A 17,581-nucleotide genomic window follows, 5' to 3' on the forward strand; every position below is an offset into this window, starting at 1 on the left:
CTATTCGGCTGCACAGACACTGAAAACCAAAAGTTTCCGTATTGAGGCAGAGATGAACGAAGTGAGGACTTCTACAGAGGCCACGTCTGTGTTTCATGCATGTATGTGAGCTGTTACGCCTCAGTTGAAACCAAACATGCTCAGAAGCACTTTGATCATGTGTCCAACCCCCCTCCCCCCCTCCCCACCTGTAGGCAATAAAACCTCTTTTTCTGATGTCGTTTTCTCTGCTTTATTTTTTATTTTTTTCACAATTCATGAATAAAACAGAAGATTAAACGTTACAGCACCTTTCAGAGTGTAAATCCACATATTGTGAACGGCACAGTCATTTTATTCACATTATTGAGTCAAATTTTATTGATTAAAAACACTTCTTTTTTTTTATTTCACAGTGCCACAGACATGCTTTTGATAAAAAGGCAGCACACACAGTTTCAATTCAATAATGTTGTTGTACTTGCTCAATGAGTTCCCCAACAACACATAATAATATTTAAAATGGTTTAAGTGTCAGTCTATCAGGCAGACCGTGTTATTGAGAATCATTTTTCCAAATGATAACATTAGAAAAAGACGATGGATTGAAGAGAAATGTGAACTGAAGGTGTTGAATTGAATAAAATCTGAATTACAAAACTCAATGAAGCTGGACGGTGGCTCAGTCGTCCTGCAGTTGATTCACAGCCTGATGAACTTGTGGAGCCACATCATGTGATCAGACGTTACTTGTGGAGGCAGCAGGTGGACGAGTGGTCGACCTGGACATCACATTATTCCTGTAATTAAAACCAAAAAAAGACACATTTGAAGACTGGACTGACAAACAAAAACATGTTGTGTTGTGATCAGGGATGACGTGATGGTGGAGAGGAAAATATATAGACGAGTAAAGTGCACATTTTTATTACCATTATGACAATAACTGATGGTGAACACAAGACGTAGCGCCCGCTCTGACACAGTTCCTCCTTTGGACACAACAACACAGTGAACACACAGTCATGGCAGCTTGTGTTTGCTGTTGAGGATGTTTCACACTTTATAATGAAGTTCTGAAACATCAACGAGGAACGGAGGGAAACGTGAAGCCACTACTGGGTGCAGAGGGACAACAACTTAATGACACGTCTCCATGACAACCGCCACACACTGCAGTCAACTTTCACGTTTAACTGAAGGGAGGCTGTGGTTCAGACAGTAGAGTGGGTTGAACACTAATCAGAAGGTTGGTGGTTCAATCCCCAGCTCCTCCTGTCCACATGCCTGAGTGTCCTTGAGCAAGACACTGAACCCTAAGTTGCTCCCGATGGTGTACCATCGGTGTGTGAATGTTCTCCTGATGACAACACCCTGCATGGTGATCTGTCTCATTAGTGTGTGAATGGAAAAACCATGTTAAAGCGCTTTGAGACCAAAAGGTGATAAAACTATACAAGTACAGACCATTTACCATTTTCATCGCCATTTGATTTTTTTTGTAATTTGTTGCAAATATAAGTTTGATTTAGCTGAAAATTTTGTCCAACAACAAATATATTCAGTTTACAGTGATAAAGTAGGGCATCCTTACATTTAAGAGACATTTTCAGTAATGTATTGATATGAAATGTTCATATCGGATTTACAGGAATGAAATTACTGATAAAAAAATTTGAGGTTTTTACTTCTGCAAAGTGCTGAAAAGTTCTGGGAGCCATTTCGCCTCAGGATTGATGCATATTTTTGAGCCGTTTTTCCTGGTGACTCTGTGGAGAAGAAGGAAGATCACATGTTTAATGTAACAGTGGAGGAGCTCTCACATGTCTGAGATATGAAGTAGATAGTAATCAAGAGAGTAAAATATGTTTCAGCTGAGCAGAAGTACATTTAATTAAGTGGTACAGGTGAATTTTATGTGAACTTTAATGTAATATTTCATAACTTTCCATTTTATGCAGTTTGTACTTTTAGAGCACGACTTTCCCTTTTGCTCTGAGTGAGAGGGAAACGTGTGGAACAAATGAGAACTGCATCATTACATCACATCAGAGATGGAAACTATACAAGTTAAATCAAATACTACACTTAAAGTTTTTGAATTACTTAGAATTACTGCATACTTTTCCAGTACAAAGTCTTCTACAACTATTATAGTAACTTATTTCTTATATTGCATAAAAGATTGTGCATTACAATAGAAAAAACTAAAACTAACAAAAAACACTATAAAATGGCAGCACATCAAACAGTTGCAACATTAAGATACTTTGTGGTTATTAATAATCCAATCCAATGAATGTGTTTACTTTCTATTCTTCAGGTTAACGGTGTATTTTTCTAACAACACTTTCAGACAGTATTTTAAATCAAGGACAGAAAACTGTAACCCTGCACAGGTTAGAGGTGCCGCTTTTACATTTTTAGCCCTTTTTATCAAATAAAACTCAAATGCAGTATTTGATATTGCTGCTTTTACTTCAGTGAAGGATCCTCATACATCGACCGTATCAGAATGAATCTCTGAAGTCCTGAACAACGTCCCGACAGCAGCGTTCACAAAACACCTCCTGAACCTTCGAGTGACTCGTGAGTACTCACATGATTTCCGTCCGGCGGCAGTGTCCCGAAGCAGGCGTCACCTCGATCTTCTTGATGACCGAGGCGGGGACGGGATGGGAGATCGTCCCTTTGCAGCGGCAGCCCATCCGAGTAAAAGCTGTGAAAAATTCATATTTAAAAGCATCTGAGTCATCGTGGTGTTTAATAACAGTGTGAATTTTTGAAGACTCAAAATGACAAAAAAAAAATGCCAATCAAAATTTGTGATTTGTTTTTAGCTTTTCAACCCATCTCACATTTTTTCCTCAGTGACACAAAATGACCTCATTATTTATGTCTTTAACTCTGTTAGACTGCAAGATGCAGGTTAAAGCTCAGGAAAAAAAAGCAAGTAAATGGACCTCAGGTATATATTGATTTATGTCATAATAAGTTGTTACCGTGCAGCGAGGCGATGCAGCTGGAGAGAGTCAGAAGAGTCAGGAGCAGAAGTGGTTTGTTCATCTTCGTGGTTGTGGTCTTTTGGCACCGACGTGGATGTGAGAGCAAAGTGAGTGAATGAAAGAAGTCAAGTCTGGGTTTATAAAGCCGAAAATAAGGAAGTGAGAGTGTGTGTGTGTGTGTGTGTGTGTGTGTGTGTGTGTGTGTGTGTGTGTGTGTGTGTGTGTGTGTGTGTGTGTGTGTGTGTCTTCCTGTCCTTACATGAGGGTATCTTCATGTTTAGGGAGTTTTTTTTAATTTTTTTATTAAATAAATCCGGGCTTTCCTTATGTGGCTCTATTTTTACTGATTGATCAAACAAGCTGTCTCATCACTGCATAATTTAAAGTATTACATTATTCTTTAAACATGTATTTTGGTTAGTTTCTGGTCATTATTGCCATATTAAGCACACCCGAGAAGCACACTGACTTAAAAGTTAAAAGCAGTGTGAGTGACGGAAAACTGGATTTAATTATAGTTTTTGACCTTTGAATGCTTTGTTATTGTGGAACAAATGAAAATAGGTTCAAACTGTTAGAACATTTTATTCTAAATACAAATTACCACTTTGATGATGATTTAAACAATATATTTACATTTAAAATGCCACCTCTGATACGATGTAAATGTGTTCAGAGCTGAAGAGAGGACTGATTCAAGATATCATGACCTCCAACACAAATAACAACATGCAGAGTGCTTCACAAATTAATAAAAACAATTTTTTTTTACTGGCATTCAATACAAATTGAGTCGTACTGCCACCGACAAACAGGCTCACACTGCAACGCTGATTCAAAAGCTCATGGATCCAAGGATTCAAGGAGGCTTATTGTCATTCAAGACATGCTGGTACACCCAGGGAACGAGATTCAGGTCTCAGGTCCCCGTTCAGTACAATAACTTCAATAAAAGGAACAATAAAAATCTATAAAATAAATACTCAGTAAATACAGGCACTATAGATGTAATATAAATGTGAGGCCCACGGCCAACTGTTGCTCTCCTACTAACTTAGTACCCAGTGAGTATTATTTTATCTTACACTGCTGTGGTGAAGACTTGGTTGTGTTTAAACACAGAACTTTTGAGAGAAAGAGTGTCTATGATGAAAAACTGTTGGTTGAAGACGGGATACCAACAATGTTGTCCAGAGCACAGGTTGTATATAAAAGCGTTCGTAGCTTCAGGTCTGTAAAATGGTTCCGATCCAGAAGTGTCTTCAGCTGCAATACCAGCGAGTGCCACTAGAGGTCGGCTCCAAAAAGCCTCCGGCTCCATAGACTCCCATTCAACTTCTCTCATCAAATCCAAAGTGAATAAAATGTGTCCATCAGTTATCTCGGTGTTGTTAGCTAAAGTCACTCCTTCTTATTAGTTTTCTGGAGGTCCATCTGAAAATAATCCCTCATTCATTAGAAAAGAAGATTCAAGAAGACCTGTTTTTGGGGGCGTGTCTGTTTGATTGACAGGCCTGTGGTGCAGTCAGGTTACAGCTATCGGTGGGCGGGACGTAGTATCGTCAGGTTTCCAATCAGATCAGTCAGATCACTGTTGGCTCCTCCCCCAGCTCGTCCAAATATGGTCACTTCCTGCTCCAAACCGCTCCGAACTAGTAAAGATGGTGACGGACAGAATCTGAACTGGAGGCTTCATAACGTTCACAAACCGACGATGACGTCACTGATGGTTGATGACATCACTGATGGTTGATGACATCACTGATGGTTGATACTTGGTCCAGAGCCAATGTCAAACTTTGTCAACCCAAACCAGAAACCCCGACCGGCTCTCCAAGGTTTTCTGCTGCTATAACAACAAGTGACTGCAGTCAGGATTTGCAGTTACAAGGATATCATGAAAGTGTACATCATTAAAAGTGTTTGATCAAACAGATATTGTAGTTTTTCTGCCAAATATTTGGAATCATTGTGAGGGCATAAAAGACTGGATGAGATGTTTGTATTTTTGATTTTGATTTGATTTTATACGCTTTATTAATCCCCGAGGGGAAATGTCTTCACTACAGCAGGGGGGCTCTCAGGGGGGAGCTGCTGCAGCAGGCTGCCACTAGCGCGGTGCCAGGTAACCTGACCTGAGGTGCATGTTTTTGGATGTATTTGTATTGAAGGTGAAGTGCTGAGTAAACGGAGGAATAGATTAGATTAGACTTTATTCATCCCACAGTGGGGAAATTTACTTGTCACAGCAGCATAGAAAAGACAAAAAAGGTGCACACAATATGAAAACCTTTACAAATATGTATGAGATATAGGAAATAAGATAGATAAAAAAAATATTATTTTAGAAAAACAATAAGAGCAACGAATAAATGAGTTCAAATCCGAACCAGTTTTCATGATGTGAACTTCGGTGAGGTCACAGGGAGTCTTTCAAATGTTCCTGAGGTCAGTGGATAAATCATTGATTTTGATACTTGTGAATAACTCATGAGGACAGTTGTATAAACTGCAACTTCTGCCAGCAAGTCCAAAGCTGATTCATGGAAAATTTGGTCCAGAAAAGACTATATCTTTATATATGTATAACGACATTATACCACCAGATTGGGTCCAGAATCAGGAACAGAAAATACTTAGTGAGATAGTGGAGAGTACCAAGAGGCAGACAGGAGCTGAGCTTCTGTTTTTGCCCCTGAGGCCCCTGACTGATAATAACCACATCCTTTTCTTCCCGTATATGGAAATTAGATGTATATTCAAATATTAAATTTAGATATGAGGAGTCATGTCCCGTAAATACTGAAGTCTGCTGGGATCGAACAACAACATGCTTCTAGTTGTTCGAAAGAGGACGCTGAAAGTTTAAGGTTGAATTTTACATTATTTGTGTTACATGATTATATCTACAGCAAAGAAAGTTAAATTAAGATTTCAAATTATATGACACGATGTCTATGTTCTGAGACCCAGCTCAGATATTTTTTACATTTAAAAAAAAAGATTAAATCATGAATTGACAACAGAAAAAAATAACAAGAGGAGCACATCCAGGCAATGAAATAAGAGATGTGTTAAATGAAATATTGTCTGCAGTAGACTTCTATTCGGTGCCGAGGAGGTGTGTGATGGCACAAGCAAATTCTCTTCATGTTTAATAATCCTTCATCTAACAGCAGCAGCTTTTAGTCGCAGACCAAAATGTGGTTTCATTGTTACCTGGCGACCCGCTGACATATTTAGTTGTTAATTGATGAATGAGGTCTTGTTCAGAAAACAGATCAGACTTTTACTCACAGGAAAATGAAAATATGGAGACAGCTGTGATCAATACTCAACAATAAACAGATCAGCTGTGATCAATACTCAACAATAAACAGATCAGCTGTGATCAATACTCAACAATAAACAGATCAGCTGTGATCAATACTCAACAATAAACAGATCAGCTGTGATCAATACTCAACAATAAACAGATCAGCTGATAAACTGTGACTCTGTTGAACAGAACCAGAACTCATTGATCCTGATCGATCGGGTCTGTGTTGGGATCATTAATAATTATTATTGATTAGCAGTAGGTGTTCAATCAACTCAAAGAAAAGAGTTGAAGCTGCTGTTGTTGTTCTGTTAGAACCTGGATGACGTCATCACTGACGAGCTCATGAACCGGACCCGTCAGACTTCACGGCAGCCGACCCGTCCGGTTCTGAACCTTTCGCTTCCTGATAGATGTGAAGCTGCAGATCAGCGTTCATTTGTTCTGTGTGCAGAGAAAAATCCTGTTTCACATATTAGAGCGTTTCTCCAGAACGGAGAGTTTCAGACACCTCGCTGCTGTTTGGGAAACGAAAATCACTGAAGTGAAAGTTGATGTCATAAAACGACACTCTTGCTCTTCTTTGAGCGTTTTTTTTTAGCAGGAAATCCTGGATTTTTTCTTCATGGGTGCAGTTTGGGAATCACCGATCTATGGTAATAAAAATAAATCAATCAATTAAAAGTGTAATTTATTTGAGATACTTGAGTGCTTCTATACCTCCTGTTGGCTATCGCCACCATTCACACAAAAGGTCGTATTTCTTTGCGGAGTGTCTCTGAACCTTCTCAAGAAGGGAAACGAGGCCAAACACCATCACAGAGGAGCAGATCTAAACTACGCCGTAGTTTGTGATAATAATCAAAAAGAACGGCCTGAAGACCAAAGAAGAGCGAGCGGTGCCGTTAGAAGAGCTGTTCCTCTATAAAACGCTTTAAAAGGTGATTCAAAAAACATGTAACTGCAACACTCATATCTTGCTGCTTTCATATTGACTTTATTGTTTTTGCTGTGGTTGTCATATATATTTTGGTTGTTATTCATTTTCATTATTTTTATGTGGCGATATTATTTCTGCATGTAAACTTGTAATTGTAATGTAATTAACTGTGAACTTTTAACATTATCTCGGTTTGAGGCTTCGAATAAACCCACTGGTTTGTTTTCTTGCCTCTTCCTATTTGTATCTTCTGTGATCAATAAATCAAATCATAAACTGTTATAGACTTTTCCTCCGCTGTCACCTGACATCAACCCCACTCTACTTTTCTACTGGAGCACTGAGGAAGCCGGATATTAAAAGAAACTCTGTCACAACGTGTGTAACGCACACAAATGTCACTGGGAGTGCAATTAAATTCAAAATGAATAGAAACTAAAATAAAAGTCTGTCTGAAGCCTCAATATGAGTTCAATCAAAGCCACATACAGGCCGAGACCAGGTCAGCAAACAGTCGGACTAACGTGGGCTGGCCTCGAGACAAACCTTGTAAAAAATTAAAATTAAAAAAAAGGAATAAACTTTGTTTCATTTCTCCTCAATGAGAAGAAAAAGAGACTTTCTCCATTTAGGACAGAAGCAAAAGAGAAAAGAAAGAAAGCACACATGACTGCAGACACTTCCTCCTGACGGGCAGCGCAGCCTCCACCACATAAACCACCCTTTCATCTATTATTGCTGTTTCACAGTCCTGAACCACCTTCAGAAAGAGGAACCCATCCATCTGCCAGCAGAATAAACTGTTGCATTTCAATTTCCTGACTTTCCACATAAGAATCGGGCAGCAGAGATCCTGCTGAGTGGAGAGAGCTGAACGACTCGGCGCTGAGTTCAGCAGGTTCAGGGTCAGTAGTTGGATGAAACTGATCAGTTACGTCTCTTTGATTCACTCTCAGCTCATTTCTGTTGGAAATGTGTGTTTAGTTGGATGTTCTGTTAAAGTAATGAGGGGATCAGGAGTCTGCACATGGTGATTTATTTTGAACATTTAAAAACTTATGGGACGATGATGACACGCCACGTCCGCTGGAATCAGAAAGCATCGTCACGAACGGCAGCAAACAAATCTGGAGGCCGGTTCTGCCAGGATCCAGATCTCCTCCAGGATCCAGATCTTCAGGATCCAGATCTTCTCCAGGATCCAGATCTTCAGGATCCAGATCTTCTTCAGGATCCAGATCTTCAGGATCCAGATCTTCAGGATTCAGATCTTCTTCCGGATTCAGATCTTCTTCAGGATCCGTTCGAGGATCCCGTTTGTTTGCATGTTCAAATGACTCATCTTGAGCATTTAAATCAGTTTTTTTCTTAAAATGGTTTCATGTCTACAATAAATACCGACATTCACACCCGTACATTTGAAGAAAGTAGACATTTAAAATGGTTATTTTTTACAGTGTTACCATGAAGCTAGATTATTTTTTAAACTTCTCATGAATAAATAACAAAATAATTCCAAACCGATTCATATGAGTAAAAGATGATAACATGTCCATCCAACGTGGTCAGGTCCAACTAGTTTAAGGCCCTTCAGGTCTTCAGTCTGGATGTTAGCTTCTCTTTCACTGCTGTTATACGACACTGAAACGCGTCCACACATCTAATGTAACTTCATCGCTGCCAGAGTCAAACTATTCTGATCTGTTACTTAAATAAACATAAATACAACACTGTATATATACTTCATTACAAGGAAAATAACACAAGTATCAAGAGTTATTTTTGCGACTGATTTAACTTGTCAATGTTTTTATTTATTTATTGTGTTGTTTGCAGGGATTCTTGACAAACTGAACACACCAGAGGTCTTTGTACGAAGAGAATATTATTGTTATTTCATTTTTTTAAATTATTGTTCAACCAACGAGACGAGAGTTAGATAAGACGATAACATTGATTGACAGACTGTCAGATGGAGTAGCGTGAATGTTATTGTTCCTTTAATGAGTAACTAATGTGTAATCTATTAATATCTAAGTTGCATTTTACTGTTGGTGAAGTTGGAGCTAGTTATATCTTATTGTAAACATTGAATTAGTCCGGCCCAGTGGGTCTCAACCAGTCGGGCCCAAATGTGAGGGATGGTGAGATGATTCATGGAGCTGAAAAGAAGGAAAAACTAAGTTCTTTGATACAAATCTATATTTTAGGAGTTTCCTCCTCTTTAAAAAAAAAAAAAAAAAGGATAACTTTCCCTTTTGTTTTTTAAGGTTGTCAACAACTTTGTGTTGATATGTTTTGTGTTCCATAATCTTAATCTGAAAAGCAACTACAGCTGTCAAATAAATGCAGTGAAATAAAAACTACATTTATTTGACCACCGTTCACCAACGTTTCCTGTCACTTTTTTTGCAGCTCTACTTTCTTCAGACGGACACAGAACCAACTTCTTTTCAACAAATCACTCAGGATGGTTTCAGACTAATATTAAGACTTTTAGTGTTGAAAAGAACCAACATACAACTACAAGGAAAGTATCCAGAAAAGAGACCCTGAGTTCGTACAAAAGCCTATTTGATTGTTTAACTCTCTTATTTATTTTGTGAAGTCTCTGAATTTATATCAGAAACCTCTGCTTCATTTTATTTGTATTATTTTGGCATTTTGACACAACAAACAACAAACGGTGGAGGAACTGCACTGATGTGGAAAACACGAGACGTTTCGTGCCCACACGTGTCCACAGTTATTCCTCTCTATGATCTTTTCATTTCTCATCTCATGTACATGAAGAGTTTCTATTTCTCCGTCTTACACTGTCAAACCTTCAACGTCTTCAGTTTCCACTTTGAAACAAACACATCTCCTCGGTTTGGTTCTTCACTTGAGGAAAGTTTCAACCACAGACAGACACTGTAGCGCTCCACCAAATGTCACACATCTCATTTCACTGGAACCGTCAGTCACAGCTGTTAACAAGCAGGATTCCTGACTCACAAGATAAGAGGAACGTTTCTATACTTCAACCACAAGTCTGCTAAGCATCAGCAAAACGGCTCAAAGAGTGACAGCCAGAGTGGGTTTATCTCCCACCTGAAATCTCAGCGCTCTCGCTTTGCACATTAAACTGTGCCTGACGCGTTTTACAAAAAGGTCTACAAGTCTTCTTGCTGTCTACAAGAAGGGGATGAGTCGACTCTTTTTCTTGAGGAAACTTCGATCCTTCAATGTGTGCAGTGAGATGTTGGAGATGTTCTACCATCTGTTGTGGCCAGTGAACTGTACTTCGCCGTGGTCTGTGTCCAGATACAGGAGATCATTCCTGATACAGGAGATCATTCCTGATACAGGAGATCGTTCCTGATACAGGAGATCATTCCTGATACAGGAGATCATTCCTGATACAGGAGATCGTTCCTGATACAGGAGATCATTCCTGATACAGGAGATCATTCCTGATACAGGAGATCATTCCAGATACAGGAGATCATTCCAGATACAGGAGATCATTCCTGATACAGGAGATCATTCCTGATACAGGAGATCATTCCAGATACAGGAGATCATTCCTGATACAGGAGATCATTCCTGCCCACTGCAATAAGACTGTACAATAACTCACCTCTGGCAAAATCCATCACACAACAATAACACTGTTGTCTGTTGTCTGTTTTTCTTGGTTGTTTAAATATAAAATTAAAAAAAACTTTGCACTATTGTTTAGTTAGTTTTAATTTAATTATTTAATTTTATTCTATTTTATTGTGTATATAGTGTGCATTTTTATATTTAATATTTTTTACTGTTATTTTGTGCATTTTTATATTTAATATTTTTTACTGTTATTTTATTTATTTCCTGTATCTATAAATGCTGCTGTAGCAAAAATAATTTCCCCTTGGCGATTAATAAAGTAACTATCTATCTATCTATCTATCTATCTATCTATCTATCTATCTATCTATCTATCTATCTATCTATCTATCTATCTATCTATCTATCCATCTATCTATCTATCTATCTATCTATCTATCCATCTATCTATCTATCTATCTATCTATCTATCTATCTATCTGTCTATCTATCTATCTATCTATCTTTAGAAATAAAGATTTTGTTTATATTGTTTATAAAACAAAAAGACAGACCATCCACACAAGTCTGCACCAGTCAGTATCATTGTGTTAAAAATGGAGAAAAGTTCTCACTAATCTCATCAACCTTTGATGGTCGGCAGCATCAGCAGCAGGATTCAGTAAAATAGCTGAGATAGACCCGCAGTACACGTCCTGCCCAGCAGAGGCCGACACCTCGACCGGCTGTTGATCAGGCGAAACACTTAAAAACTACAGCTGATGCAAAAGTCCTGTTTAAAATAATGCTGCTGCAGTTTGCTATTCAAGTATGTTCATTTATATATGATACATGATGTGGTGTTTTTTCTCTTAAAAAAAACAAAAGAACCAATGAGAGTTTTATACAGTTTTAATCAGTAGGCAGAATCATTAACATCTTCCATCCCTGTTCCTCCCTTACTGTATATACAGAAATCTCACGATGCAATTTAAAGAATTTCAGCCCAAAAAATAATGATACAATTTTTAAAATCTTGTCTCATCTCTGTTATGTATTCATTTGATCTTTTGTACCAAATTCGGGAGTTAAGCATGTATTTACAGCTTGCTGTGATCAAGCAGCAAAAAAATAGTTTAAGGCAGGTTGAAATTTCCTCTTTCCTCAGTGCTGTTTAACGATGTGACGTATTAGAAATCGTATCGCTTAACGATATTTAACACCAGATGGAGAAAATGAGTCACATCTCGTCGTCTCCACCAAACACGGAGTTTCACTGCAGCTTCACCTCCAACACCTCCAACAGCAAATCAAACACGCAGCAGACCGTCGGCCGCCTGGAGAGCATCACAGACGATGACAAACAGAGAGCGGTTAAGAAGTTACTTCCTGCTTCTAAATTCAGACAAAACAGAAGTTATTGTACTTGGTCCTAAACACCTCAGAAACTCTTTCTGTAATCACTTAGTTACTCTAGATGACGTTGTCTTGGCCTCCAGCAAAACTGTGAGGAACCTTGGAGTCATCTTTGATGAGGATTTGTCCTTTAGACACCAGATAAAGCAAATCTCCAGAACTGCCTTCTTTCATCTACGTAATATTAATAAAATCAGGAAAATCCTTCCTCAGCGTGACACAGAAAAACTCATTCATGCGTTTGTTACTTCTAGACTAGATTATTGTAATTCCTTGTTGTTAGGATGTCCAAATTACTCATTAAAAACCTGCAGCTGATCCAAAATGTTGCAGCAAGAGTACTGACGGGATTTATCAAGAGAGATCATATTTCTCCAGTTTTATCTTCTCTTCACTGACTTCCTGTTAAATCAAGAATAGAATTTAAAATTCTCTTGATGACTTACAAAGCTCTACATGACCAGGCTCCATCATATCTTAGAGATCTTATAGAACCATATAATCCCAGCAGAACACTTCTCTCTCAGTACGCTGGTCTACTTGTGGTTCCTAGAGTTTCCAGAAGTAGAATGGGAGGCGGAGCTTCAGTTTTCAGGCTCCTCCCCTGTGGAACCAGCTCCCAGTTTGTGTTGGAGGGGCAGAAACCCTCTCTAGCTTTAAGATTAGACTCAAAACGTTCCTTCTTGATGAAGCCTATAGTTAGGGCTGGCTCAGGTAGACCTGAACCAACCCTTAGTTATGCTGTTATAGGCCGAGGCTGCTGGAGGACCTCGTTACATGCTGATCTTCTTTTCTTTCCTCCTACTCTTTAACTGACTCATACCTCACCATCTTCTTCTCTCCCATAGTTTCTTCTTATTATCTGTTGTCTCCATTCAGTTCCTTCGCTCGTGTAGTTTCTCTTCTTTCTTTTCCAGATGTCCCGTCATGGAGCTGCATGTCTCTGCTCTGTGATTGTCGTCTCCATCAACAGTTCTTCTCTTCTGTCTCTATGCTGTCCTTTTCTCTCTCTGCTCTCCTCTCACCCCAACCGGTCGAGGCAGATGCTCCGCCCACCTCTGAGCCTGGTTCTGTTAACAGATGTTCTCCACCTCTGATCCTGGTTCTGTTAACAGATGCTCCGCCCACCTCTGAGCCTGGTTCTGTTAACAGAGGCTCCGCCCACCTCTGAGCCTGGTTCTGTTAACAGATGTTCTCCACCTCTGATCCTGGTTCTGTTAACAGATGCTCCGCCCACCTCTGAGTCTGGTTCTGTTAACAGAGGCTCCGCCCACCTCTGAGCCTGGTTCTGTTAACCCACCTCTGAGCCTGGTTCTGTTAACAGATGTTCTCCACCTCTGATCCTGGTTATGTTAACAGATGCTCCGCCCACCTCTGAGCCTGGTTCTGTTAACAGAGGCTCTGCTCACCTCTGAGCCTGGTTCTGTTAACAGATGTTCTCCACCTCTGAGCCTGGTTCTGTTAACAGATGCTCCGCCCACCTCTGATCCTGGTTCTGTTAACAGATGTTCTCCACCTCTGAGTCTGGTTCTGTTAACAGATGCTCCGCCCACCTCTGATCCTGGTTCTGTTAACAGATGCTCCGCCCACCTCTGAGCCTGGTTCTGTTAACAGATGCTCCGCCCACCTCTGAGTCTGGTTCTGTTAACAGATGCTCCGCCCACCTCTGATCCTGGTTCTGTTAACAGATGTTCTCCACCTCTGATCCTGGTTCTGTTAACAGATGTTCTCCACCTCTGAGTCTGGTTCTGTTAACAGATGCTCCGCCCACCTCTGATCCTGGTTCTGTTAACAGATGCTCCGCCCACCTCTGAGCCTGGTTCTGTTAACAGATGCTCCGCCCACCTCTGATCCTGGTTCTGTTAACAGATGTTCTCCACCTCTGATCCTGGTTCTGTTAACAGATGTTCTCCACCTCTGAGTCTAGTTCTGTTAACAGATGCTCTGCCCACCTCTGAGCCTGGTTCTGTTAACAGATGTTCTCCACCTCTGATCCTGGTTCTGTTAACAGATGCTCCGCCCACCTCTGATCCTGGTTCTGTTAACAGATGTTCTCCACCTCTGATCCTGGTTCTGTCGGAGGTTTCTTCCTGTTAAAGGGAGTTTTTCTTCCCTCTGTTGGAGGTTTTTCTCCCTTAAAAAGGAGTTTTTCCCTCCTAGCTTATGTGGGAATTGTTGAATTGTTGAATTGTTGGTTTCTCTGTATAATATTGTATAAAGTTCTGCTGTAAAGACTTTAATGTGTTAAATGCCATGAAATAACCTGTGTTGTGATTTGGCGCTACATAAATAAAGTTGAATTGAATTGAAGTTCCTGCCGCCGGTCTCCCACACACAAAGACAAAGGTCGAAGAAAGCTTTTGACAATTTTGGAATAAAATCTGAGTCGACTAACATTTCTGAAAGAGGAAAGTGTTTCCTTGGTTTTCTGTCACCTCCTGACTGGTTCCCTCTGTTGAGCATCCCAGCATGCACTGGGACGTAAACAGGTAACACGCTGGTTCATAGTAAAAAGAAAATAGTAAGAAACGGCCATCACAAGTTGTTCTTTTCAGATGCCAACTATCCTGTCAACACTGTAATATAAAATACTGATAAACAGTAACACTTACAAAGGACCAAATATTATGAGAAGCACATACTTTAACTTTCAAAGATAAACTTGCTCCACTCAGAGATGTCCTTGGATTTGTTGGGTTGTTTGTATCAACAGACAGTTGGACACATTGGTGGAAAATAAAGACAGAAAACTGCACAAATCCTCAAAGAAGTTCACATTGATTTGATTGAAGATATTGTTCAGTGTTTCATGATAATATCTGGAGTTCACTGAAAATGATGTGAAGTTGAATCTGCCTGTAAAGAGAAGAGCTCTGTCTGACCAACTGTTAAGATATTTAACTATTACATGTGGAAACGGGATGTTAGGTTGGTGCTGATGAACACGATCGGCTTTATTGATTTGTTATGCAAGTTAAATGTAAGAGAAAGTGAAATGCAGTTTCTTACGTGTAGTTCTTTATATTATTATTATTATATTATTATTATTATTATTATTATTATTATTATTATTATTATTATTATTATTATTATTATTATTATTATTATTATTATTATAACCCCAGAGGGAGGCTATTTGATTAAAATAAAATACCTGAAGACATGGAAATATGGAAGCAGCTGCTGCTCTGTGTATTTGGATAAAGCTGCTCATCTGTCAATCTGTGTAAGTTGTTGTGAGCGGCCTGTAGGTGTCAGCCAGGGAACCAACAAATCAATCACTGGGATTTACAGCATCTTCAATCACAACCGACCTCACAACATCTCTACAAAATACACAGGTAACCTCGGTCGGTATAAACACATCTTAAATTCTGTAAAATGAACCACATGAATGTCCAGAAAGAACAAACAATAAAACAGGTGATGCAGGTGGATTTAATAAATGTCCTGATCATATCACTGTTGGCTCGTTGCTAGTCACACTTTTGTCTTTTTAAGTCTCAGAAACAAACAAACTCAAACAAAAAACGTGCTACAGATGCATTTAGATCTAACGATCTTAAGTCTAAAGCAGGGGTCTCAAACTCGCGGCCCGCGGGCCAATTGCGGCCCGCGAGACGATATTTTGTGGCCCCCACCTTATCATGAAAGTTTAATGTTAGTGCGGCCCGCGAGTTTTCTATGAATGACACTTTCCAGTGTTGTGTGCGGAGCTGAACGAACCGACCAATCACGGTGGGTATACGGCTCTCGGGGGCGGGACATCGACCGGGCTCGATGCAATCAGAGCAACATTTCTCAATGAGTGAAAGTGACAGCAGCGTTGCCATGGAGAGTTTTCTTCCGGGCCTGGCTGGCTGCCTCGTTTCTATTCGGCAAACGTGGACATCCGTCCCAGCGCGCTGCGTTCACAACACTTCAAAAACAAGTTGTTTAAGTTGCTGCCCAGCGGGACATTATACGTGTATATGTCTCTCTCTGACAAAATAAATCAAAGTGATGCGTACGCGGCGAGATAAAAGAAAGAAATAATGTAGTCTAATGTGGTCTGCAGTCACATACCGACACCTGTCCGTCGGCAATAACAGTCCCCGATAACCCGGACCAATTATAGGGTCGCACCGTTATTTGGGGGTCATTATTTTGTTATTTGCATTGCCTCACACGATGAACACTACATGTATTTCTAGATGATGTCATAAACACGGCTAAACACGACAGTGACACCAAGTGGAATTAAAATATATCCCACAGCCCCAAACATGTCTTTTTCAAAGCCTGCAGTGAAGAGAAAGGTTGGTGATGAGCACAGACAATCCCAGGGAAAGTGGGAGATGCAATATCTCTTTGTTGAGCACAGGGGCACCCCGACGTGTCTTATTTACACAGAGAAAGTTGCGGTGCACGAGGAATACAATTTGAAACGTCATTACACAACTAGACATGCTGAGGAGTATGTAAAATACCAGGGAGATGAGAGAGCCAACCGGGTTGCAAATCTTAAAACACGTCTACTGAGGCAACAAGATTTCTTCAAGAAAGCAACCAAAGAGAATAATGCAGCAGTCGAAGCTCGCTACGTGGTTAGTGAGATGATTGCTGAGGCGGGAAAGCCGTTCACAGAAGGTGAATTCATCAAAAAGTGCATATTACAGGCTGCAAGTATCGTCTGTCTGGAAAAGAAAGGTCGGTTTAGGAACATCAGCCTTTCTGCCAACACCGTAGCAGAGCGCATTTCTGACCTGTCAAGTAACATTTATGATCAACTGTGTGAGAAAGCCAAATATTTCAGTGTATACTCAGTCGCTCTTGATGAGACCACAGACATCAGAGACACCGCCCAGCTCGCAATGTATGTCCGTGGTATCGATGACAATTGTGAAGTGATAGAGGAGTTGCTCACAGTAATCCCAATGCATGGCCAGACCACCGCTCAGGAGATGTTTCACCAGCTGTGTGATGCCATTGAGAATGCCGGTTTGCCACGGAAGAGGTTTGTTGGAATAACAAGCGATGGAGCGCCATCAATGACAGGGAGGACAAATGGACTGGTGGCACTTGTTCAAAACAAACTGGAAGAGGAGGGTGTAGAGGAGGCCATTGCTCTGCACTGCATTATCCATCAGCAGGCCCTTTGCAGCAAATGCCTGAAGTTTGACAATGTGATGTCTGTCGTTGTGAAATGCATCAACCAAATCAGATCCAGGGGCTTAAAGCACCGAAGGTTCTGTGCTCTACTTCACCGAGGTACGTTGGCTCAGCAGGGAAACGCCTTGAAGAGATTTTTTGAGTTGAGAGCAGAAGTGAAAGCCTTCATGGAGAAGGATGGGGTGGCTGTTCCTGTGC

General features: G+C 40.1%; 1 protein-coding gene and 1 long non-coding RNA gene across 3 annotated transcripts; both read right to left on the minus strand.

The window, feature by feature from the left end:
* Positions 1-251: 251 nt before the first annotated feature.
* On the minus strand, positions 252-3,079 carry LOC138210324 (C-X-C motif chemokine 13). 2 transcript variants are annotated; one of them, XM_069169401.1, is made up of 5 exons: positions 2,982-3,079; positions 2,581-2,698; positions 1,668-1,748; positions 912-971; positions 252-779 (listed from the first exon to the last, which is right to left on the minus strand). In XM_069169401.1, exons 1-4 carry the CDS (start codon positions 3,043-3,045, stop codon positions 914-916), a joined length of 321 nt encoding a protein of 106 aa, XP_069025502.1. In that variant the 5' UTR covers positions 3,046-3,079; the 3' UTR covers positions 252-779; positions 912-913. The 2 variants fall into 2 exon arrangements, with proteins under 2 accessions (XP_069025502.1, XP_069025501.1); XM_069169400.1 differs by lacking the exon at positions 912-971.
* Positions 3,080-13,279: 10,200 nt separating this feature from the next.
* On the minus strand, positions 13,280-13,734 carry LOC138210319 (uncharacterized). Its single transcript, XR_011179249.1, has 3 exons — positions 13,677-13,734; positions 13,433-13,506; positions 13,280-13,397 (listed from the first exon to the last, which is right to left on the minus strand). It is a non-coding gene; the product is annotated as an uncharacterized lncRNA (long non-coding RNA).
* Between the last annotated feature and the right edge of the window lie 3,847 nt (positions 13,735-17,581).

The sequence above is a fragment of the Embiotoca jacksoni genome, unplaced genomic scaffold (genome assembly GCF_022577435.1).
Source record: "Embiotoca jacksoni isolate LCO1_2020_lvr unplaced genomic scaffold, fEmbJac1.0.p SCAF_44, whole genome shotgun sequence".
Classification (NCBI taxonomy): domain Eukaryota; kingdom Metazoa; phylum Chordata; class Actinopteri; family Embiotocidae; genus Embiotoca; species Embiotoca jacksoni.

Bases quoted from the DNA above. Each gene is read 5' to 3' on its own strand.
- LOC138210324 (XM_069169400.1), bottom strand. From the start codon at position 3,045: ATGAACAAACCACTTCTGCTCCTGACTCTTCTGACTCTCTCCAGCTGC. The intron at 2,699-2,981 runs GTAACAACTTAT...AATTTTTCACAG, and splicing joins CTGCATCGCCTCGCTGCACG to CTTTTACTCGGATGGGCTGC. The intron at 780-1,667 runs GTAAAAACCTCA...TTTTAATTACAG, and splicing joins CTTTTCAGCACTTTGCAGAA to GAATAATGTGATGTCCAGGT.